Raw genomic sequence first — 26174 nt, forward strand, 5'->3', positions numbered from 1 at the left:
CCATAGGGACCCAGAGGTCTCTCTAACCGCTGACACATTAGCCTGTTCTCTGAAGGCCGTCCATCCCATTTACCATAGAAGATCATGTTCATCTCACAGAGAACGTCCTAGAACTTCCTGAGCTCTTCTGATCGAGATGGCGACGGAAAGTTAAGAAGTTCTTATGAACTGGTGGAGGAGCCACAGTGAACCCGAGAAACGTCGTCCTCTGTCTAGACAGACCACATTAGAGAACGCTCGCTGGAGTGAGGTCACAGTTTGCTCTGCACCTGGCTGAGAATGAAGGTGCATTGTGTGAACAACACCCGGCTTAGCGACAAAACAAGGATCTGCCGCGGGCCAGATCACCACCGCGTGGAAAGCATCTGCTCCGCCAACCCCAGATTATCGCCGACACCGGAGCTCTTAACCCTTTCACATCACGGCTCTTGAGCCAAAATAGCCAAATTTACAGGTGTAAATGTGATCCGTTCATTTCCCTTCCCAAGCTGGTTCCTGGGACTGAGCCTTACCCCCTCCTCAGCCAGATCGTTTTTTGGGAAAGCTGGGTGGCAACCGATATGACTGGTATAATGCGCGCACTGGGATTGTCAGAGCTTTATCCAGACATCTGAACTAGTTATTCAGGTCTACGTCCTCTACTCTTAAATCACTGTCCAAAATGAGCCGCCCAAGGACTTGGGTCTCTTCCGCCTCACAGGGCTCAGGGGCGACGAAGAATCTGTATTCTGGATGGGATAAATTTATTGGGGGTAGAGTTGCCCTTTAAGATATCAAGTACTAGTGATTGTTTAGGACCCCGTTGCTGGCATAATATCTGTGTGACCCCAAAATAAGCAGAAATGTATCACGTATCCAATAATCCAGGGACCCAAAAGCCATAGTCTATGACCCCATACACGGGTCGCTCCAGAAGAATGAGGTATAATGTGAAGCAGGAGACACCTGTCACTCATATGACTACAATAGACCGGCACCCAGGAGGGTCATACATGACACACGCTATAGTTACCGATGCCTGTCAATCACTCCGGGCTCATCCTGCTCCGTGGACACTTCCTTCTCCGGGCTCAGGAGGGAGAGGCAGGAAATCTCCATTGCATAATCGCCTCCCACTGTAAAACGAACTTCCCCTCATCTCCTTCCCTTTTTACACGGCTCCATTTACTTAATGCTCAGGTGCGGTCGCAGTCACTCCCAGGGCTGGGACGCTTAACCCTTCCCTAACCAGCGACAAACAAATTATTGTGCAAGAAGCACAAAACTCTGGGAACTTTTCCGAAGAATTTGACACTTTTTTTTTTTTACTATTTCGAACATTCATGTATAAATTTAAAGGGCATCGGTCAGTAGAAAAGTTAGTGGGGGCACCTAACAAAAAGGGGCTAGTAAGGGGGGGTAGTAAGCGCATCTAACAAAGGGGGTGTTAGTAGGGGCATCTGCACCCATAAAATTACTCCCCCAGTTCTTTGAGCCAGGAGAGGAATGTTAGAGACCCATTGACATATATCACATGAAAACTTTCAAACCCCCTCAAATACGAATTGTTTAACTTAAAGAAAATAAAAAATTTCTAGCGACACATTCCCCTTAAACTTTCCAAAATGAGGGTGGGGGGCATGTTCTGGACTTTTACCCCCCCCCCCCCTCCTACTCCCTTTCCATACTTTAGAGAATGGTGCCCACTACCCTTGCCGGCATTGCTAGGATTGTAGATAGTAAAGGGGTTAGGACCAACCTGACCTTGCGGCCCCTCATGGGCCGCCTCTATAGTATTTGCCCCTCTTTTTTTTCCTGGATAATTTGGGAAATCCATCAGGATGACCGTTATAAGTCCCTGAGGCCTCTGCTAATTCGAAATGTTGAATCTTCCCTAAAAAGTTGAACCTTTTCCCGCTCATTCATCCCGGCGATGATGTAACGCAGATCCTGTGACTCAGTGATCGGCAAACATTCCTGCGTGTTTATTGTACGGAGGAGAATGGAGGCAGCCAAAAAACAAAGTATCAATTGGGCCTTTTTCCCATCCTCGAGTCTCCCACACATCCCCCTCTTATTACTGGAATCAGGAACATTATTTTCCCACTTGACACAATCTCAGGAAGCCGCCAGCAGTGACCTCTAGGGGGCAGCAGCGCATTATATTCCGCATATCGGAGACTGGGAATTCTCTCATTTCTGGGAAAGTCTCCTTTGAAGTGTGAGGAATTTCACAAGCCTCCAGCCAATCACCCCCCTCCTCCTGGCGGACGATTCCTGTAGGGGGGGCATTGTGTAGAAATCAGCACATTCTAAAAATCACCTGCTTTTTGGGTAAGAAAATTTTGCAATAGGAAAAATCAACTGGGAGTGAATGGAATTTCAGTAATTTGGTCAGAACATGCGAACGTGAGCGCGTCCCAAGCGGGAAATGTAACCGGGTCCTGACAGGACGGCAACTACAAAATGTGACAAATATGTGGGAAAAAAAATAATTCTATATATTGAGCCAAATTTAAAGGGGTCCCCTACCTAAACAAGCTGCTATTATGGGAGAACCCCCTTTATTGTCTGATCCCTTGGCGCCTAACTGCTGGGACCCAACTAATTGCAAGAACCGGGGTCCTGAACCCCCAGATCCTCCTCACTGCCCCCCACACAGTGAGGAGGAGCTTGAATGGAGCGGTGAGGCGAAACAGGGGGTTCGGGAGCCCCGTTGTATCAGTGGGGGTCCCAGCAGTGGGGCCTCCAGCGATCAGATCATTATCACCAATCCTGTGGACACTTTGGGGCAGATTTATTAAGACAGCGTTTCACACACCAGTCCCAATATACAGAAAGAAATCAGGAGGGTCTCTGTCCGGAAGTCAAATCTATTTCATCTACGAGCTGGAGCGGATTTGCGCTATAATTTACGGCAAAATATAAAATACAATAAATTTGTTGCGCTGTGAGTGGCTCCGCCCCTTCCGCTAAGCTCCACCCGCTATTTCAAAAATGTAGCAATTTTTACCACAAAGAAAACTGGAGTTAAAAAGTTAATAAATCCCCCCCCCCCCCCCCATTTAGTTTTATTTCCTCACCATTTTCAAGATCTCTGCTTGCTGACATTTAATGGGAACATTCTTGTTTATATCCAGTGGCTGAAACCCCATCCTGATCTAATACTTCTCACAGCTGAGGGTTTGTTAAATTGACTCCAGTCTAGACAATCCTCTATGAGCTAAACACATCAATGAATGTCTCCCCTGTCCTGAGTTTGTTACAATGTGTCAGTCTTGAGTCCCAGCTGTGGAGCTCACAGGGTGTAGACTGGATACAACTGTAACAAACCCTCAGCTGTATATTTATTACTTTGTTTTTAACTTTAAAAGGAAATATCTGATTATTTTTGGATAAATTTTGCCCAATTTGAACCGTTTATCTCGATGGTCGGTTATTAATTGGTCCCATTCTTTTGCGCAGATGAGCGTTACCCGACCGTCTGTAGAAATTTGGATCTGCCACGTTAACTGTTTATTAACCGGTCTCCTCACTCCGTGTATTCCTGCGGCACTGGGCACGGTGCTACGGTGACGATCACCACGTTAGCGCGGCCACATTCGCGACAAAGCGCGATCAACCCCGTGCCTTGTACAGACAGAGGGAGAGAACGGAGGATCTCTGGACAAACCACAAGAGGTCAGGGGGATCGCAGCTCCAGGCTCGGTTGGGCAATCTTTCAGAACAAACAGGAAATACTGCACATACTCAGACGCTGCTGCAATAAAGGCTGCTCAGGGCAGACATGTGGCCGCACCGCTCCCCTCCTAGGTAGCGATTTACCTTAAAAGTACAAATGGACTGATCATATTAATAAATTATATTCCCCTTGTAAATATGTCCAGAAACAATTACATGAACTACATCTTAGTCATATCTGCTCCTGGGAAAGCTGGGTGGCAGCCAATATGACGGACTCTACAGCTCAACCAACTTTCCCAGTCTCCTGAATGGAAAACACTCGTCATTATGCAGCAATATGTCCCCTGCTCCGGAATCACCGGATTACTAAAATCATATATTATTCAGGAGTCTGGGAAAGCTGGGTGACAATCCTTGTGGGAGCTGTAAATGGTGCTCAGGTTGTTACTCCGGTCAATCTGGAAGAAGAGGTTAAACGGACATACGAGGCATCCTTTATAAAGATACTCTGCCCCAAAAAGTGCTGTTCTACCCTATAAAATCCATTTTTAATGACCCTCTTAAAGGAACAGTAACTCATTAAAGCCAGCCTCAGTCTGGTGGCTGATAATAGGGAGCAATAGACTGCATTAAATTGCACAGCAGAGACGGCAGGTTTAGACAGGGTTAAAATCTCAGTTATTCCACGTTGGGGTGTGTCGTGTCCATTGCCAAATTCCTTCCCATATGCTTTGCTGTCACAACAAGCTGCTCAACACAGGAATACACCCAAACGACTCCTAGGCCGGAGCAGAATGGGGATTAGATGTCCCTGGAATTCTGTCACCTTCCAAAATCACAGGGCTGGAAAAACAATAATCCAAAAGAAGGATGAAAACAGGTAAAATCCTCTAATCCGGCATCTGATACTCCAGAAAGTCTGATAAATGGACAGGAACGTGAACCTAAAACGGAGCCGTCTCGCTGGACGTTCTCTACAGAGTCATCTCTTTTATAATGCAGAACATCTGATAATCCGGCACTAATGGATTACAGGGATTTTGCTGAGTGGACAAAAGATACAGCAAGTAGCCAGACCTGAAACCCAGTGAATATAAATGCTGTACAGACTATCTGTTCCTGGGAAAGATGGGTGACCACCAATGTGGCGGCCATTATAGCTTTTACAGGGGCTTTCATCCATCTTTTCCAGAGTCCTGAATGACAAACCTGTCTAATTTTCATGTCACAATAATGGAGTGGGGGTGTCACTGCCTATCTGGGAAGATTTGTCATTCAGGGGTGTGGGAAAGCTGGATGACAACCTCTGTATTGGTAGCCATATTGGTTGTCACCCAGCTTTCCCAGACACAAAGATCAGATCTCCATGCAAACCAAATTAACCTTTTATTGGAAAGATTTAACAGTGAAAACAATCCAATTGGACATTCAGATTCTCATGTGTAGATCTCGCTGTTTGGCATTTACAGCCGCCATTCCTACTGCAACCGATCCGGTCCGGACCTACGAGGAACGACTGCTGGATCCTGATTGGACAAAGCCTCCGTTCTGAACTCCCTTAAATAACCCTGTAATGCCCGGCCCACTGATGAGCCTGGCCTGTTGTCCAACCAAGAAGTCCCCTGGTCCCATCTCTAGATCAGTGGACATTTCTTTTATATCTGATGATGTCATCACTGCAAAATAAGCATCTTATCGAAGAGTGACATCGCCAAATCCAATAATCTGCTCCTGCGCCAAAATTCAGAAGGTCGCGCAGATTAAAAGTACAATATTATAACAGATTTATAGAATTCTAGGTGTCCTTGGATGGGACTGGTGATGTCAACGCACCCATGCCCTGACAGCTTGAAGTAGCTGGGCCCTTGTCTGAATGGAACGGAAGGGGCTCCTTAGACCCCCTTAAAATCCATGCCCTTGGGCACTGCCAGACTCCTATTACCCCCAGTTCAGTGATCGGACTGATCCATTGTCCTGTAATATGCTATAAATAAGATATTAGGGTATGTTCACATGAGGGCGTCCATAACGGCTGAAATTACGGGGATGTTTCAGCCTGAAAACATCCCAGTAATTTCAGCCGTAACGGCATGTGCAGGCGCTTGAACGCCGCGTCCATTACGGACGTAATTGGCGCTGCTATTCATTGGAGTCAATGAATAACGGCTCCAAATACGGCCAAAGAAGTGACAGGTCACTTCTTTGACGCGGGCGTCTATTTACGCGCCATCATTTGACAGCGGCGCGTATATTACGCCTCGTGTGAACAGACAAACGTCTGCCCATTGCTTTCAATGGGCAGATGTTTGTCAGCGCTATTGAGGCGCTATTTTCGGACGTAATTACGTCCGTAAATAGGCCGTGTGAACATATCCTAAAAGTGACAGGCGCACATATATATACACGTATACACACGAGCACCAGTCACCAGTAGAGGTCAGCAGAGAGCTTAGCCACAGGCACATGTGATTTCGGACGGGTGCCAATTAAAAGCGCCTTCGTGAGAGGCAGCATGAGCCCAGGCGGCGCAGCCTCTACCCTTTCCGGTAATATTTTTATCAGTTGGCAGAACTATCTATTTCGACATTACAATTCCTGATTAGATACAATTCTACCCTTATTAAGACGCCAGGGATGATGCCCCAATCACGCTCTTCTAGCCAAACGGTTAAAGGGGTTCCCCAGTTTTGCAGCTTCCTAATACACTTTGCGTTTCAATTTCTCACCATTTTCAAGATCTGTGCTTGCTGTCAGAGAGCCGGAACATTCATTGTTCACATGCAAAAGCCTAAACCCATCCTGACCTTATACTTCTCACAGCTGAGGGTTTGTTACAATTGTATCCAGTCTAAACAATCCTCTGCACAAACCCCTCTCTCACGTTCTAATGTTCTTTAGGTAGATTATTTTAGCCATGTGTCATTGAGATGATTGACAAGGGTGGGCGTCCACTGATACAAAGCGAATATCACTGGCATAGGACAATATGAGCAGCTAGAGGGATGTGGTAGCCCAAAAAAACAAAGCATTGGTAGCGGCAGTGACAGGGTTAACACCGGCATCCAAGAACGTGGGGGTGGACGCTGGCGATTGTCATTTTGGTGGATGAAACGCAGAAATTTGCTAGAACCTCCCCATTCTTAATATGGCTACAGAACAAAGACACGGCCCTCCCCCTCTGGACCAGCACCAATAATTCCCCTTCGAGGGCTCGCTCGGGATTTCGAGGTCATCAATACAATCTGCAAAGTAAATATCGGAGACGAATGCGCACAATGATCAGGCGTCACCTACAGAAAAGTCAGAACTGGAATGAACTTCGCTCCAACAAACCCCTGAGAGGTTGTAGGCCCTGCCATCTACACACCCTATAGGAGCGCTCACCCGGCAGGGGCACAAGGTGGGCAGGGTGTGTCTGCAAAGTGAACTTTATTGTTTGTATAAGCACCTATAATCAATAACACAAAGTACAGAGGGTGGGGGTGCAGACGAAAGGACTGAGGGCCACAAGCCAATAAGACTTCTTCCCAGAAGCCGCCCAAACCCCCCCATTCTATAATAAGCCCCATGTAAAGTCAGTAGTGTGAAACCTCAATGTATCTCCGGCTGTGTCTATGATTGTATCAGCAGAGTTTGCGGCCAGGAAGCTTCAAGAAGTCACCGTAGTTCTCTGAACTAGTTACCATGCGGTTATGGAACGAGAGTTATGGCATGAAAGCAGTTTCAGATCTTCACTGGTTGTCCTGACACTCATCATACACAGAAAACACACAAAGGATTTGCTACACATGACTATTGTGTGCCCTAAAAACAGCTTGCAACTTCCAATGCTTATATCAAGGGGCTCAACGTACCCTGAGATGCCCTCAAGATGGTAATAAAAGATCTCAATGTGCCCTGAGATGCCCTCAAGATGGTAATAAAGGATCTCAATGTACCCTGAGATGCCCTCAAGATGGCAATAAACGGTCTCAATGTGCCCTGAGATGCCCTCAAGATGCTAATATACACAGCACCACCCTCCCATAAGTGTCTTTCATAAACTGACCGAATACTGAATAAAAGGGGCCCCATATATTTTTACATTTCCTCTATACATTGACCCTGTAATGATATAAAGTTAGCTCCAAGTCCACTCAAATGCCCTCCATACACTGACCAATGTTCCAACTCCTTCATCCAATACTACAGCAAATTAAAACTTCTGAACGCCCAACACCCCTGACCACCAACATCATACCCAATAGACATGTCCAATATCACGTAAAAAAAAATATCTTATAAATGGTCCTTCATGTCTACAGTTCTTCATGAAGGTTCATTCTGCCTTGAATACTGGCTTTGCCTTCTATGCCACAAGGGGTTAAGTCTCCATGTGCTCTGGTACACAAGACATTTTCCCAGCCGGTGAATCATATGTAGATCACAGCCCGGGGAACCGAGCACCCACCACAGCCAATGACACACAGCAGATCTACATAACAGCCTGAGCGAGGACCCAATAAGTGAGAACCGACGGGACTAGAACCAAATTCAAATAGAGTATGGGATCAGGACAGATCCACAAGTGGTGGGAGAAGAAGACTGGTCAGGGGGTACGGAGCTTGTTCTGTAGGAATCTCCAGGTCACATCAAGAGAAGTGCACAGATGGAGTTCTGGTGGAGACATCTCCTCCCACACACCATGCAAGATAAGTCAGGACTTGTACTCCTTGTGCACAGGTCTTATATCCGAGTTGCTGGACACTTATACTAGGTTGGTCTTAAAAAAGCATTCCAAGCTACAATTCAATCTTCTCTAGACTCAAAACGAACAATCGTACATAGAACCCTGATCACACCACATGAAGGACCCATCATATCCCTGTAGAAGACGAGACTCGTTTCTATAGTAGGATATGACTAGGTTTATATAAAGAACGCTCCATGACACAAAGAGATTTAGAATTATTTACTTGAGAAAGGAAAGTGGTAGACAACTCAACATTCGAGAAGGGTAGACCAAGGGCTGGTCAACTATAGTCCACATCATTAAAGGACCTGTGATCTATATTGGTGGAGATGTCATTAGACAAGAGTGGTCATCTACACCAGTCTAGACTTCATACCCCAATGAGGACCAAGTTAAGGCAGCTTAGCAATACTTGGTAAACATGTTAACCCCGTGTATCCATACGAAGACCAGGAAACTGAACACAAGACCAGACACCCTCATAAGCTGGTCAACCCAGTCCAATACAGTACTAATGACCCCTAATATGGGGCTGGTAAACCTGAAACTCAACCGGGAACAGACTGGCCACATGAATGGCCAACCCCAACTCAGGACCGGTCAATGTAATCTCTACACAGGACCGGTCCGCCCAACCCCCAACTCGGCACGGGTCCGCCCAACCCCCAACTCGGCACCGGTCCGCTCAACCCCCAACTCGGCACCGGTCCGCTCAACCCCCAACTCGGCACCGGTCCACTCAACCCCCAACTCGGCACCGGTCCGCTCAACCCCAACACGGCACAGGTCAACGCAACCCCAACACGGCACAGGTCAACGCAACCCCCAACACGGCACAGGTCAACGCAACCCCCAACACGGCACAGTTCAACGCAACCCCAACATTGCACAGGTCAACGCAACCCCAACACGGCACAGGTCAGCTAAAACCCAACACGGCACAGGTCAGCTAAAACCCAACACGGCACAGGTCAGCTCAACCCCAACACGGCACAGGTCAGCTCAACCCCAACACGGCACAGGTCAGCTCAACCCCAACACGGCACAGGTCAACTCAACCCCAACACGGCACAGGTCAACTCAACCCCAACACGGCACAGGTCAACTCAACCCCAACACAGGTCAACTCAACCCCAACACGGCACAGGTCAACTCAAACCAAATACAGAGCGATAAACTCAACCCAAAAATGAACCAGCTTCCCCGATACAAGGACACGACATGGTCTTTGCTCTCTGATGTCAGATCCTCACCTGTCGTAATGAGGTAGATACGTTTCCCGGGTATCCGTCTGGCTGAGCTGGAGAGCTGCTACTACCACGGGAGGAACTGTCAAAACTCCCTGGATAATCCTGGTACATGATCCGGCCTCTGAACACCCAGGAGAGAGGTAAGTGCCCTTCTATGCCGTCTTCACAAGCCTCACACACTCTTCAGTAGAGCTGCAGTCTCTCTCCTGACACTGGGCTATATTACACAACTCCAGATCCAGGGCTGCTGCTTCCAGTGTGGATACAGGTTATATCCCTCCTATCCCTAACAGTGCAACATTGTAGCAAAATAAAAAGAAAAAGTTCCAGCAAGAACAAGTGCAACTTTGTATAAAAAAGTTTCAGCAGAACTCCCTAAGGGATGTGAGTGCAATAGACATTGATGGAGGGGAGTCTGTAATAGTCATATAATGGTGCAGCTGAGTGTAGTGTGGAGCTGGGTTCCTGTGTATGAGAGGGCTCACCTCCAGGTTACTGTGCTGGATGAGTCAGGCTCTCTCTCTCTCTCTCTCTCTCTCTCTGCTATTCCTGTGCTCTCTGTGGATGAGTCAGTGTAATGGCATTAGTTCAAACCCACTCTGATTATCTACTGAGCTTTGAGCTCTCTTACAGGATTGATGTCATATTCTCCTCCTCCCCCCCCAACCCTGCAATGGGAGGTTCCAGCTCATTGCACGGCCCCCAGCACAGCCCCGTACACGGCAGGAAGCTCCGGCTCCTCAGCCCGCTCTTCTGCAATTGCTCCGGCCCCGGCAACATCACTTACATGTTCTCCATTGAGCAACTAGATAGCTGGAACCCCCCTTCCTCTTGAGCGCTTGGTCTCGTCCATTGACGCATGTTGCCATATATGGTCATTTGCGTGTGGTGACGTCCACGGGTTTCCTTGGTTCTAGTGACGTCAGCGGGCAGGGATTCCCTCGCTGGATGCAAGTGCAATGTGCAGGACTGAGCGGAGGGAGCGGAGGGAGAACAGAAACTGTATCATTATCACTTATAGCTAGAGAAAAGGGGGACAATATATCATTATAATCATTATTATAAGTGTAGCATTATTAGCAAAAGGGGTGATTATAATATTATCATCATCATCATTATCAGTGTAGTATTATTGGGAGGAAGGAGAACAGGACCTTGATGTCTGCGTCGTTATTATTTATATATAGGCAATGGGGTGATTATTATTATAATATTATAATTGGTAAATCATTTTAAGTTTTCAGCATTGTTGGGAGGGGAAGCCAGACTCTGATCCATGTGTCAATATTAATTAGATATAGGAAAATATTATTATTACTATTATTTTTACTATTATTATCATCACTATTATTATTATTATGTTTATTGTTATTAATAATATATTATCATAATCATCAAGTTCCCTTAGTCTATTATGGATATTCTCTGTAGATGTTAATAAGCCGGACGCTTTGTGAAATTTCCAATGCCAGACTGACCGTTCAGGTATTAGGCCAGCGCTCAGGGTGCCAGGGCCAGAAAGGACCCGCAGCCCCTCAGTTATAGCACTCCTTAGGCTGGATTCATTTTTGGTGCAGTTCTTTTTTTAAACCAAAGCCGGGAGTGGATACAAGAGTGAGATGTATTAGTCTTTCCTATATAATTTTCTTTCCTTTTGCATCCAGTCCTGGCTTTGGCTAAAAAAAAAAAAAACTAAAACAAACTGTGCACCTAAAACGGCATCAAAACTACATGTGTGAACCCAACCTTAGGCCAGGATTACACATTCAGTCTTTGATGCAGTTTTTTCAGACAAAGCCAAAATTAAATGCTACAGTTAGAAAGAGTCTAAGCCCCTCATTTATTCTTCCCATACTTATTTAATCCATTTCTGACTTTCAAGAACTGCACGTGTGATTTCAGCCTAAGGCTGGGACGATATTGTTCCGATTTTAGCGTTTTGCAGCGTTTAGAAATGCAACAAAAACATGTGATGTAAGCCCATCCTTAAAGGGTAACTAAACGTTCAAAAAACTTCTGACATGTCATAGTGACATGTCAGAAGTTTTGATCGGTGGGGGTCCGAGCACTGAGACCCCCACCAATCGCTAAAATGAAGCGACAGAAGCGTTCGGGTGAGCGCTGTGCTGCTTTGTTTCTGATCGGCTTCTCTCGGAAAGCCGAGCGATTGGTGTACATAGACTTTCTATTGAGCCTGTGCAACAATTGCTCGGCTGTGCAGGAAAAGCTGATCAGAAGCCAAGCGGCACAGCGCTCACCCGAACGCTTCTGCCGCTTTGTTTCACTATGACATGTCAGAAGTTTTTTTAAAGTTTATTTACCCTTTAAAGTTTTAGTGCAGGTCCTACAAGAAAGCAAAACAAGTGTATCATGGATATAGTCAGGGGCGCAATTGGCATTTCTGGGGCCCCAAGCAAAGTTATGTCTGGGGGCCCCAATCAAAGAGACATGTTGAGAGTGTCACACACAGTGCCCGCTGTAGATAGTGTCACACACAGTGCCCCCTGTAGATAGTGTCACACACAGTGCCCGCTGTAGATAGTGTCACACACAGTGCCCGCTGTAGATAGTGTCACACACAGTGCCCTTGTAAAGAGTATCCCACACAGTCCGCCCTGTAGATAGTGTCACGCACTGTGCCCCCTGTAGATAGTGTCACACACAGTGCCCGCTGTAGATAGTGTCACACACAGTGCCCGCTGTAGATAGTGTCACACACAGTGCCCTTGTAAAGAGTATCTCACACAGTCCGCCCTGTAGATAGTGTCACGCACTGTGCCCCCTGTAGAGAGTACCACACACAGGGCACCTGAAGGTAGGGTCACACACAGTTGCTCCTGTAGAGCATGCCATACACAGTGCCCCCTTTCAAGAGTGCCACATGCAGTGCCCCCTGTATACCGTGTCACACAAAGTGCCCCTGAATATATTGTTACGCACACAGTAGAGAGTGCTACACACAGTGCCTCCTGTAGATAGTGTTACACACACAGTAGAGAGTGCTACACACAGTGCCTCCTGTAGATAGTGTTACACACAGTGCCTCCTGTAGATAGTGTTACACACAATACCACCTGTAGAAAGTTCCCCACAAAGTGTCCTAGCGATGGCCTGCACAGGGATGTTGTCCCAGCGTGTTACAGGCTGCAGGCAATTGTGTGGTTTCCGTGGTGGTAAAGACTGCCACTGGTTATAGTGTTTGGAAAGGGACCGTCACCTTAATTGCCCAGGGGCCCAGATCACTCTCAGTCCGCCCCTGGCAAGTTCATTGTGCAGATTTTGATATTTGTGTTTTTGTCCCTAGTAGATACATGATGCAGCATCTGATAGCTGGAGATGGGTGCACTGATGATGTTCTGGGGGACATGTCATATTTTATATATAATATACAGAATTATTTTAAATTGAATGTCCTGAAAATGAATGCCTGTAATCCAGTACCTGGAGCAGCTGTCACATGATCCAAGTAGCGTGACTTATAGAAGAGAATGTTACCGATCATTGCACAATATTTCTGTTGATTTCTATGGAAAGTGACTGTAATCAGACTGTGTCATAGTGCACGGTGAACTGCAGAGTTGCGTCACATTGTGTTAGTAAAGGGGCTGCTGCTCTTTGGAGGCATTTGCTGTGTAACCTGTGCCAGATGTGGTCCCGCCGTAGACTCAGGTGATCTATGCTTTTCAGTAGCAGCGCAGGTAAAGATACTCATTGCATGTAAATCCAAACCTACTAACCAATCCATGCCTCTAACTCCACCCAATGCTCCCATAGGGCCTCCCCGCAGTATAATGCCCCCATAGAGCCCCCACACAGTATAATTCCCCAATAGAGCCCTCCACACAGTATAATGCCCCCATAGAGCCCCCCACACAGTATAATGCCCCCATAGAGCCCTCCACACAGTATAATGCCCCCATAGAGCCCCCCACACAGTATAATGCCCCAATAGAGCCCTCCACACAGTATAATGCCCCAATAGAGCCCTCCACACAGTATAATGCCCCAATAGAGCCCTCCACACAGTATAATGCCCCAATAGAGCCCTCCACACAGTATAATGCCCCCATAGAGCCCCCCACACAGTATAATGCCCCATAGAGCCCTCCACACAGTATAATGCCCCAATAGAGCCCTCCACACAGTATAATGCCCCAATAGAGCCCTCCACACAGTATAATGCCCCCATAGAGCCCCCCACACAGTATAATGCCCCAATAGAGCCCTCCACACAGTATAATGCCCCAATAGAGCCCTCCACACAGTATAATGCCCCCATAGAGCCCCCCACACAGTATAATGCCCCCATAGAGCCCCCCACACAGTATAATGCCCCAATAGAGCCCTCCACACAGTATAATGCCCCAATAGAGCCCTCCACACAGTATAATGCCCCCATAGAGCCCCCCACACAGTATAATGCCCCAATAGAGCCCTCCACACAGTATAATGCCCCCATAGAGCCCCCCACACAGTATAATGCCCCCATAGAGCCCCCCACACAGTATAATGCCCCCATAGAGCCCCCACACAGTATAATGCCCCCATAGAGCCCCCACAGTATAATGCCCCCATAGAGCCCCCCACACAGTATAATGCCCCCATAGAGCCCCCACACACAGTATAATGCCCCCATAGAGCCCCCACACAGTATAATGCCCCATAGTGCCCATCAGACAGTATTATACCCCATGGCTGCTCCAACACCGTATAATGCCCCTATAGCTGCTCTTATGCAGTATAATGCCCCCATAGCTGTCCCTACAGGGTATAATGCCCCTATATCTGTCCCCACACAGTATAATGCCCCTTAGTTGCCTCCACACAGTATAAAGTCCCCATAGCTGCCCCCAAACCGTATAATGCCCCCATAGCTGCCCCACACAGTGTAATGCCCCCATAGTGCCTAATAAAATAAGTACTCACCTAGCTCTGTTCACACGATGATTGGAGGAGATCCCTTTGCTCCTACGGTCTGTGTGGCTGGGGCGCAGACAGGCGTGATGACATCACTGCATCGCGCCTGTCTGCGCCGAGCCGCTTACGTCCAGCGTTACATAGTGAATGATAGAGCAGGGAGATGACTGCTCTCTGCTCCACTGTTGAATTTAACTGTATCTGTGTCCTGGGGACGCAAAAACAGTTCAAACCGAGACATGACAGCGGCTGCCTGGTACAGCGGGACACCGCACAGAATCGGGGACTGCTGGATCCGGGACGGTTGGGAGGTATGTGTAAATCAGCCAGTGACTTAAAGAGGCTCTGTCACCAGATTTTGCAGCCCCTATCTCCTATTGCAGCAGATCGGCGCTGCAATGTAGATTACAGTAACGTTTTTATTTTTTTAAAACGAACATTTTTGGCCAAGTTATGACCATTTTTGTAGTTATGCAAATGAGGCTTGCAAAAGTACAACTAGGCGTGTTGAAAAGTAAAAGTACAACTGGGCGTGTATTATGTGCGTACATCGGGGCGTGTTTACTACTTTTACTAGCTGGGCGCTCTGAAGAGAAGTATCATCCACTTCTCTTCACAACGCCCAGCTTCTGGCAGTGCAGCACTGTGACGTCACTCACTTCCTGCCCCAGGTCCTGCATCGTGTCGGACGAGCGAGGACACATCGGCACCAGAGGCTACAGATGATTCTGCAGCAGCATCGGCGTTTGCAGGTAAATCGATGTAGCTACTTACCTGCTAACGCCGATGCTGCTGCAGAATCATCTGTAGCCTCTGGTGCCTTTGTGTCCTCGCTCGTCTGACACGATGCAGGACCTGTGAGCGACGTCACAGCGTGATCTCTGGAGAACACGGCTGTGTCTGCACTGTCAGAAGCTGGGCGTTGTGAAGAGAAGTGGATGATACTTCTCATCAGAACGCCCAGCTAGTAAAAGTAGTAAAAACGCCCCGATGTACGCACATAATACACGCCCACTTGGACTTTTACTTTTAAACACACCCACTTGGACTTTTGCAAGCCTCATTTGCATAAATACGAAAATGGTCATAACTTGGCCAAAAATGCTCGTTTTTTAAAAATAAAAACGTTACTGTAATCTACATTGCAGCGCCGATCTGCTGCAATAGCAGATAGGGGCTGCAAAATCTGGTGACAGAGCCTCTTTAAGGCCCTTTTACACCGAAACATCGTTGATCGGCGCTCATTTGCTTCGGTCACACGGAGCTATGGATGGGGCAGAGGGCTCGTTACTCCGATCACTCGTCCTCACACATTATCATCATGTCGGCAGCGCGTCTCCTGTTTACCCACCAAGAGGAGCTGCCGACAACCAGAATATTTCACGTTTTTAAAACGATACGATCAGCTGATGATTGAATGTTTGCTCGTTCACCTGCTGACCGTTCCCCTGTTTACACCGGGTAATTATCGGCAACGAGCGTTACATGAACATTGTCTGCCCGATAATCGCCCAGTGTAAAACCCCCTTTAGTTAAACCTATGACGCCCTCAACCCGCCACCCCTGTTGAATGGGTATCGTATAAATCTCTGCAGCGTCACATCATTTCCTGGCCCGTCACTCGATGATCAGCTGATTATTGGGGTTGTTTTGAGGAGGGTTTAGACAGCCCCTTTAAGCAAATCTCCGGGCACTCATGTAGTTTATAATCATTCTGTATATAATGAAAAAACTCTCTCCATGCACTGACTTCCTGCTCAGCTTGCGCTTATACCTAGCAGCCAATGTGTGCAAGCAGAGCTGCAGTGTAAAGCATCGGAGAATTGCAATATCCTAAGCCTTTCATGAGATTTCAGACCACCTCAGACGCCAATAGACAATGCAGCTAAGCTGGAGTCATTGATTGTAGCTGTGACCCAATGGAGCAGAATCCTGTATACGGCCAATACTCAGGGCAATGGGGGGGGGGGGATAAATATACAGAGTGGAGATTTTGCTGAATTAATGCAAATGGTAACAAAACTCCATAACTGACCAGCAAAGAGAGATCACCCCAAGATCAGCTGAGCTGGGACAAGGCATTACCACCCCCCCCCCCCAAAAGCTGCAGCACTTCTATAGAATAAAGCACGGTTATCTCTCGATGGTATCAGCCATGTTGCCCACATTACATATAAGTGGTTTTAGAGATAAAATCGGAGTTTCTTATTGTGTAAACACTTGTAAGGGACAAACAGCGGCGATGGTTTGTGCGGTGTTATATTTCGTGATTTGGGATCAGCGCTGAAAGATGCTCGAAAACATTGAGTTATAAGGAAAACTCTAAGGGTATGTTCACACGACCTCTTTTCAGGCGTAATGGAGTTCTGACTTACCGATAACTCCCGGCTTCTTCTTCCAGTCTGACCTCCCGGGATGACAATTCAGTCCAAGTGACAGCTCCAGCCAATCACAGGCCAAGCACAGGCTGCAGCGGTCACATGGACTGCGGCGTCATCCAGGGAGGTGGGGCCCGATGTCAAGAGAGGTGCGTCACCAAGGACGCGTCACCAAGGCAACGGCCGGGAGGGAAGTTCTCGGTAAGTACGAACTTTTTTTTTTTTTTTAACAGGTTTCTCGATGTTGTGTTCGGCATTCACTGTCGAGGGTGCTGAAAGAGTTACTGCCGATCAGTTAGCTCTTTCAGCACCTTGGACAGTGACGGCCGTCGACTAGCCTCATCTCTATGATGGCGGCTGCGCGAAAATCACACAGCCGCGCATCATACACGGATGACACACGGAGCTGTCAAGTGGTTTTTGCGCGCGCAAAACGCCGCGTTTTTTGCGCGCGCAAAAACGCAACGTTCGTCTGAATCTGCCCTAATAGTGGCAGGCACTTGTGGGGTAATAGTGGCAGGCACTTGTGGGGGTAATAGTGGCAGGCACTGGTGGGGTAATAGTGGCAGGCACTTGTGGGGGTAATAGTGGCAGGCACTTGTGGGGGTAATAGTGGCAGGCACTTGTGGGGTAATAGTGGCAGGCACTTGTGGGGGTAATAGTGGCAGGCACTTGTGGGGGTAATAGTGGCAGGCACTTGTGGGGTAATAGTGGCAGGCACTTGTGGGGGTAATAGTGGCAGGCACTTGTGGGGGTAATAGTGGCAGGCACTGGTGGGGTAATAGTGGCAGGCACTTGTGGGGGTAATAGTGGCAGGCACTTGTGGGGGTAATAGTGGCAGGCACTTGTGGGGTAATAGTGGCAGGCACTTGTGGGGTAATAGTGGCAGGCACTTGTGGGGGTAATAGTGGCAGGCACTTGTGGGGGTAATAGTGGCAGGCACTTGTGGGGGTAATAGTGGCAGGCACTTGTGGGGTAATAGTGGCAGGCACTTGTTGGTATAATAGTGGCAGGCACTTGTGGGGGTAATAGTGGCAGGCACTTGTGGGGGTACTAGTGGCAGGCACTTGTGGGGGTAATAGTGGCAGGCACTTGTGGGGGTAATAGTGGCAGGCACTTGTGGGGGTAATAGTGGCAGGCACCTGTAGGGGTAATAGTGGCAGGCACTTGTGGGGGTAATAGTGGCAGGCACTTGGGGTAATAGTGGCAGGCTCTTGTGGTGGTGGTAATAGTGGCAGGCACTTGTGGGGGTAATAGTGGCAGCCACTTGTGGGGGTAATAGTGGCAGCCACTTGTGGGGGTAATAGTGGCAGGCACTTGTGGTGGTAATAGTGGCAGGCACTTGTGGTGGTAATAGTGGCAGGCTCTTGTGGTGGTAATAGTGGCAGGCTCTTGTGGTGGTAATAGTGGCAGGCACTTGTGGGGGTAATAGTGGCAGGCTCTTGTGGTGGTAATAGTGGCAGGCACTTGTGGGGGTAATAGTGGCAGGCTCTTGTGGGGGTAATAGTGGCAGGCTCTTGTGGGGTAATAGTGGCAGGCACTTGTGGGGGTAATAGTGGCAGGCTCTTGTGGGGTAATAGTGGCAGGCACTTGTGGGGGTAATAGTGGCAGGCTCTTGTGGGGGTAATAGTGGCAGGCACTTGTGGGGGTAATATTGGCAGGCACTTGTGGGGGTAATAGTGGCAGGCACTTGTGGGGTAATAGTGGCAGGCACTTGGGGTAATAGTGGCAGGCACTTGTGGTGGTAATAGTGGCAGGCACTTGTGGGGTAATAGTGGCAGGCACTTGTGGGGTAATAGTGGCAGGCACTTGTGGTGGTAATAGTGGCAGGCACTTGTGGGGTAATAGTGGCAGGCACTTGTGGTGTCTCCGGCAGGTGCTTTTGGATATAACTGTGGTAAGTACTATGGGGGTATCTGTGGCAGGAACACTTTCTATGACTTAGGCCTTATTAACACAAACGTTTCCGTTTTGCGTCCCCGAAAAACACGTTTGCTATGCGTTGCAGTTCCGTGTGGCATCAGTTGGTGATGTCACTGTTGGTGCACATTTTCTTTCTTTTTTTTTACTTCATTTCTTATGAACTTGTGCGTGAATTACGGACAACACACGGATGTTCGCGTGCTTTCTGTAATTATCACGCACCCATTCACTTCAATGGGTGCATAATGCCCTAAAAACGCACAAGATTAGGAAATGCAGTGAGTTTCACGCAACGGAAACACGGACACACGCGGCGTGAAAAACACTGCATGGCTGAATGGCCCGTTGATTTCCATAGGTCCGTGTGAATTAGGCCTTATTCTTCAGAATTTTGGGACCAGTGAAGAAAGGACCAATTGAAAAGTTTGGCGTAAATATATTTTTGTTTCACAAAGGTATGACACTGGGTATCTTTGGGATTTTCGAATGCTGGAGTGTACGGTTACCCATATATATATATATACACTGGCAGTTTTGTTGTATTATGGAAAAGGAAGGAGCAGATTGAAAAGAACATATGGAGGCGTCAAGAAATGGTGGAACACCTGGCAAAGCATCCAATCAGCTCTCATCTTCTAAACTGCCCTGGAAAATAAGATGGAATCTGATTGGTTCTGTTGGCGACCCCGTTTTTATACATGAGACTTATGCAAAATTAAAGAATCTTTCACACGATAAACTTTTCTTTCTTTGCATTCACGTCTTATATGATTAGATATTTGTATGGTATGTGGAACTTTTTATGATTTTTTGGTAGAATTAGGCACTGTAAACTATGGGCAAAAAGGGAGGGAGGTGTGAAATACGGCCGCATTACTGTACCCTGACATGGGCATACACAGAGCAAAGGGGGCCAAAAATGGGCTATCCCCTCCTCTACTATTCCCTGTCTATCTGAGGACCAGAGGGCTCGGTGCTCGGCCTCCTTTCTTCTCACCGATACTGCGACCCTGGTTGCCCTTCCCATGTTGGCTAAGGTCACAGTAAGGGCGAGCTCTGTACAGGATCACATTGCCCATGAAGTAGAGGGGTATGACCGTCCTCCGCTGGGGCCCCCTCAGTCACTGTACGGGCTGCCTTAATTGCACATTGGGCCCCTGGGACATTGAATGACAGATTGAGATTGATATGTGTCATATCCGTTACCTTGTGATGTTTCTGACTTCTTGTTGGTGAATTATCAATTATTGGATGTTCTGTCACTGTTAATATTACATTGGAACGTATTCAATAATAATAATAACGTTCCATCCTTATTGTGAAATCTTCTCCGTCACCTCCGCGCCTCCAGGTTCAAGTGTCCAAAATTAGATACAAGGCTATGTGTGATAGATTTAGTTGTATGTGTGATATATTTAGTTATGTGTGATAGATTTAGTTGTATGTGTGATATATTTAGTTGTGTGTGTGATATATTTAGTTGTGTGTGTGATATATTTAGTTGTGTGTGTGATATATTTAGTTGTATGTGTGATATATTTAGTTGTATGTGTGATATATTTAGTTGTATGTGTGATATATTTAGTTGCGTGTGTGATATATTTAGTTGTGTGTGTGATATATTTAGTTGTATGTGTGATATATTTAGTTGTATGTGTGATATATTTAGTTGTATGTGTGATATATTTAGTTGTATGTGTGATATATTTAGTTGCGTGTGTGATATATTTAGTTGTGTGTGTGATATATTTAGTTGTATGTGTGATATATTTAGTTGTATGTGTGATATATTTAGTTGTATGTGTGATATATTTAGTTATATGTGTGATATATTTAGTTATGTGTGATATATTTAGTTGTATGTGTGATATATTTAGTTGTGTGTGTGTGATATATTTAGTTGTGTGTGTGATATATTTAGTTGTGTGTGTGATATATTTAGTTGTGTGTGTGATATATTTCGTTATGTGTGTGATATATTTAGTTATGTGTGATATATTTAGTCATATGTGTGATATATTTAGTTGTATGTGTGATATATTTAGTTGTATGTGTGATATATTTAGTTGTATGTGTGATATATTTAGTTGTATGTGTGATATATTTAGTTGTGTGTGTGATATATTTAGTCATATGTGTGATATATTTAGTTGTATGTGTGATATATTTAGTTGTATGTGTGATATATTTAGTTGTGTGTGTGATATATTTAGTTGTGTGTGTGATATATTTAGTTGTATGTGTGATATATTTAGTTGTATGTGTGATATATTTAGTTGTATGTGTGATATATTTAGTTGTATGTGTGATATATTTAGTTGTGTGTGTGATATATTTAGTTGTATGTGTGATATATTTAGTTATGTGTGATATATTTAGTTGTGTGTGTGATATATTTAGTTATATGTGTGATATATTTAGTTGTATGTGTGATATATTTAGTTGTATGTGTGATATATTTAGTTGTATGTGTGATATATTTAGTTGTGTGTGTGATATATTTAGTTGTATGTGTGATATATTTAGTTATGTGTGTGATATATTTAGTTGTATGTGATATATTTAGTTGTGTGTGTGATATATTTAGTTGTATGTGTGATATATTTAGTTATGTGTGTGATATATTTAGTTGTATGTGATATATTTAGTTGTATGTGTGATATATTTAGTTGTATGTGTGATATATTTAGTTGTATGTGTGATATATTTAGTTGTGTGTGTGATATATTTAGTTGTGTGTGTGATATATTTAGTTGTATGTGTGATATATTTAGTTATGTGTGATATATTTAGTTGTGTGTGTGATATATTTAGTTGTGTGTGTGATATATTTAGTTGTGTGTGTGATATATTTAGTTGTGTGTGTGATATATTTAGTTGTGTGTGTGATATATTTAGTTGTATGTGTGATATATTTAGTTGTGTGTGTGATATATTTAGTTGTATGTGTGATATATTTAGTTGTGTGTGTGATATATTTAGTTGTATGTGTGATATATTTAGTTGTATGTGTGATATATTTAGTTGTGTGTGTGATATATTTAGTTGTATGTGTGATATATTTAGTTGTATGACTTTGTTCTGCACTCTGCCACCGCTGCATTGTGTGGTTCCAAATCACCCTCCACATCAATGTCCACATTTCCATTAGTCCCACCACCTAGTATGTGGATATTGATGATGATGGTGATTTACACCCACACAATGTCCCTATAATATAATTCAACTACCAAAACTCAGGACAGGAAGTATTGTCATAGGGACATTGAAGTTGTAACTAGGGCCGGCCTTAGGGGTGTGCGGTCTCTATAGAAGGGGCCTCCGATGCCTTGGTGACCGAGTGTCTAGTTTTTATCACTATTGGATTATCTAGCGCTGCTATTATGTGGCTTCGTGTCTGGAGCTGTTATTTGGTCACTGTATGGGGATATTATTGAGCACTCTATGGCGGTATTTACCTTAGGCATTGTATTTTTGAAGTGTCTGGTTGCGGCACTGTATAGCATTGCTCTTTAGACAGCTGTGTGGCATTATTTGGGCACCATACTGTATGGAATGGTTATTTACACAATGTATGGCAGTACAACATGGGGGTGAGGGGCAGAGGGTACAGGATAGGGCACCATCCAATGTAAGGCTGACCCTTCACTGGACAGTCGACCTTCCTAAAAAAAACTCTGTAATTGTGGACCACAATACGGTCCGCAATTACGGACCCGTCCGGTTCTATTGGCCGCGGACACCTTTCTATATGGTTACGGATAGGTGTCCGTGCGGTAGAACCGTGCCGGGAATTATGGAGCATGTCCTACTTTTCGGATTTTATGGGCCGCGCTGCCGCACTTTGTATGGGAGCACGGCACGAAAATGCGGCCCACGTTTCGGCCGTGCCCACAATGGCGGGCCGTGATTATGGGCACGGCCGTGTGCATGAGGACTGGTTGATTATTGAGTGTTTCCGAGTTATGAGCAGAAGATTTCAGGCAGAACTTGTTGTTTTTTATGCAGTTATGACAATTTTTCTTTTTATTACCGTTTCCCTGTAAATACCGGCGGGTGAGATGAGGTCACGTGGAACGTCCGCTGATTGGTCCCGGCGCAGGGGACACGGAGCAGACTTGTCATTATCGTCTGTTATTTCCTAGATTCGGTATTTCTCAATCTGCGCCGCGTTCCATCGGAGGGTAAATGAGTGCGTAGATTTAACCCTTATTACTGGAAAGTCAGATGAGAAGAATCCCGCGGCCTCTTCTCCCCCGCAATCTCTCGGTCTATAAATAGAGACGCTGCTTCCCTTTCTTGCGATTCGTCTTCTCGCTGCCGAGCGCAATATTCAGACCGTTCCTTCTCCGTCTCCTGTTTTCTGCTGAAATTCGCCGTCATAAGTGTTTTTAACCTTTAAGAATTTGCCGTTTTCGCCTCGTGATGATTTTCCTGCTGACAGGATATTATCCGACCCCCCACAGAGCCGATCACTCAACAACAATAACTTTATTAACAACATTATTTTAAATGATTTAACATAGAATTGAATTTTTTTATATTTTTTATTATTATCTTGTGCAATAAGTGGCCGCCACATGAGATGGAGGGGCAATGATGAGATGGAGGGGCAATGATGAGATGGAGGGGCAATGATGAGATGGAGGGGCAATGATGAGATGGAGGGGCAATGATGAGATGGAGGGGCAATGATGAGATGGAGGGGCAATGATGAGATGGAGGGGCAATGATGAGATGGAGGAGCAATGATGAGATGGAGGGGCAATGATGAGATGGAGGGGCAATGATGAGATGGAGGGGCAATGATGAGATGGAGGGGCAATGATGAGATGGAGGGGCAATGATGAGATGGAGGGGCAATGATGAGATGGAGGGGCAATGATGAGATGGAGGGGCAATGATGAGATGGAGGGGCAATGATGAGATGGAGGGGCAATGATGAGATGGAGGAGCAATGATGAGATGGAGGGGCAATGATGAGATGGAGGGGCAATGATGAGATGGAGGGGCAATGATGAGATGCCCACCGTGCAGCAGTTTTATGTCTGTTAGCCCCATTTTCATATACTGGTGCCGTGTGATACTGCCCAATGTATCTAAGCCTATCATGTGTGATACTGTCTCTGAGCTGATGTATCTAAGCTTATCATGTGTGATACTGTCTCTGAGCTGATGTATCTAAGCTTATCATGTGTGATACTGTCTCTGAGCTGATGTATCTAAGCTTATCATGTGTGATACTGTCTCTGAGCTGATGTATCTAAGCTTATCATGTGTGATACTGTCTCTGAGCTGATGTATCTAAGCTTATCATGTGTGATACTGTCTCTGAGCTGATGTATCTAAGCTTATCATGTGTGATACTATCTCTGAGCCATGTATCTAATCCTATCATGTGTGATACTGTCTGCTGGGCCCTATATCTAATCCTATCATGTGTGATACTGTCTGCTGAACCACTGTATCTAATCCTATCATGTGTGATACTGTCTGCTGAGCTGTGTATCTAATCCTATCATGTGTGATACTGGCTGCTGAGCCGCTGTATCTAATCCTATCATGTGTGATACTGTCTGCTGAGTTACTGTATCTAATCCTATCATGTGTGATACTGTCTTCTGAGCCGCTGTATCTAATCCTATCATGTGTGATACTGTCTGCTGAAATGTGTATCTAATCCTATCATGTGTGATACTGTCTTCTGAGCTGTGTATCTATTCCTATCATGTGTGATACTGTCTGCTGAGCTGTGTATCTAATCCTATCATGTGTGATACTGTCTGCTGAGCTACTGTATCTAATCCTATCATGTGTGATACTGTCTGCTGAGCTGTGTATCTAATCCTATCATGTGTGATACTGTCTGCTGAGCTGTGTATCTAATCCTATCATGTGTGATACTATCTCTGAGCCATGTATCTAATCCTATCATGTGTGATACTGTCTGCTGGGCCCTATATCTAATCCTATCATGTGTGATACTGTCTGCTGAACCACTGTATCTAATCCTATCATGTGTGATACTGTCTGCTGAGCTGTGTATCTAATCCTATCATGTGTGATACTGGCTGCTGAGCCGCTGTATCTAATCCTATCATGTGTGATACTGTCTGCTGAGTTACTGTATCTAATCCTATCATGTGTGATACTGTCTTCTGAGCCGCTGTATCTAATCCTATCATGTGTGATACTGTCTGCTGAAATGTGTATCTAATCCTATCATGTGTGATACTGTCTTCTGAGCTGTGTATCTATTCCTATCATGTGTGATACTGTCTGCTGAGCTGTGTATCTAATCCTATCATGTGTGATACTGTCTGCTGAGCTACTGTATCTAATCCTATCATGTGTGATACTGTCTGCTGAGCTGTGTATCTAATCCTATCATGTGTGATACTGTCTGCTGAGCTGTGTATCTAATCCTATCATGTGTGATACTGCCTGCTGAGCCACTGTATCTAATCCTATCATGTGTGATACTGTCTGCTGAGCTGTGTATCTAATCCTATCATGTGTGATACTGTCTGCTGAGCTGCTGTATCTAATCCTATCATGTGTGATATTGTCTGCTGAGCTGCTGTATCTAATCCTATCATGTGTGATACTGTCTGCTGAGCTGCTGTATCCAATCCTATCATGTGTGATACTGTCTGCTAAGCTGCTGTATCTAAGCCTATCATGTGTGATAATGTCTGCTGGGTTGGTGTATCTAAGCCTATCGTATGTGATACAGATAGCACTACATACCCCATCAAGCAAAAGTTGCTGAATTTCTTTATAACATAATTTCAGACTCAGAGACTTGTCACCCAGCTTTCCTATAGTTCTGAATGGCAAAGCTTCCTATGTATGCAGTGATTGGACATCGGGGGACGGATCACTGCACATCTAGGCAGATTTCCCATTCAGGACTCAAGGAAAGCTGGGTGGCAAGTCAAGCAGGAGCTGTAAAGGCAGCCATTGTGGTAGTGAGTGGTCACCCAGCTTTCCCAGAAGCAGATATACGTTATAAACAGTAAGGCTGCAGTCACACACGGAAGATTTTGTTGCAGAAATTTTTGTGACTGAAAATCAGTTCAATTCATCTGAATGACCTGCAGAAATGCCGGCACCTGCAGCGGAAACAATTCACATGAGTGGAGCGGATTGTAAGTCGTAGATATTTCTGCCGTGTGTGACCGCAGCCTGAGAGTTACGCTGCGGATCCGGAGACGGAGCGGCTGCCGCCATATTGCCTCATGTTACCTGTTAATCTGTCTAGAAACGCTGCAGAGACCTCACCCCAGATCCACTAATGCACATAAGAGG

General features: G+C 45.8%; 1 protein-coding gene across 5 annotated transcripts in view; it reads right to left on the reverse strand.

Annotated features, from left to right (window-relative positions):
- FOSL2 (FOS like 2, AP-1 transcription factor subunit) overlaps nucleotides 1-23314 on the reverse strand; it is a 37552-nt gene extending 14238 nt beyond the window's left edge. For 2 of the 5 annotated variants that reach the window (XM_075863456.1, XM_075863455.1), the window contains exon 1: nucleotides 9649-10238. In XM_075863456.1, coding sequence (XP_075719571.1) covers nucleotides 9649-9756 — 108 coding nt within the window. In that variant the 5' untranslated portion in view covers nucleotides 9757-10238. Of the gene's footprint in view, nucleotides 1-9648; nucleotides 10239-14571; nucleotides 14636-22896 lie in introns of those variants that run through there. The other 3 variants (XM_075863460.1, XM_075863459.1, XM_075863458.1) reach the window with 3 other exon arrangements.
- Nucleotides 23315-26174: the final 2860 nt, after the last annotated feature.

This window comes from Rhinoderma darwinii, chromosome 4 (genome assembly GCF_050947455.1).
Source record: "Rhinoderma darwinii isolate aRhiDar2 chromosome 4, aRhiDar2.hap1, whole genome shotgun sequence".
Lineage (NCBI taxonomy): Eukaryota > Metazoa > Chordata > Amphibia > Anura > Rhinodermatidae > Rhinoderma > Rhinoderma darwinii.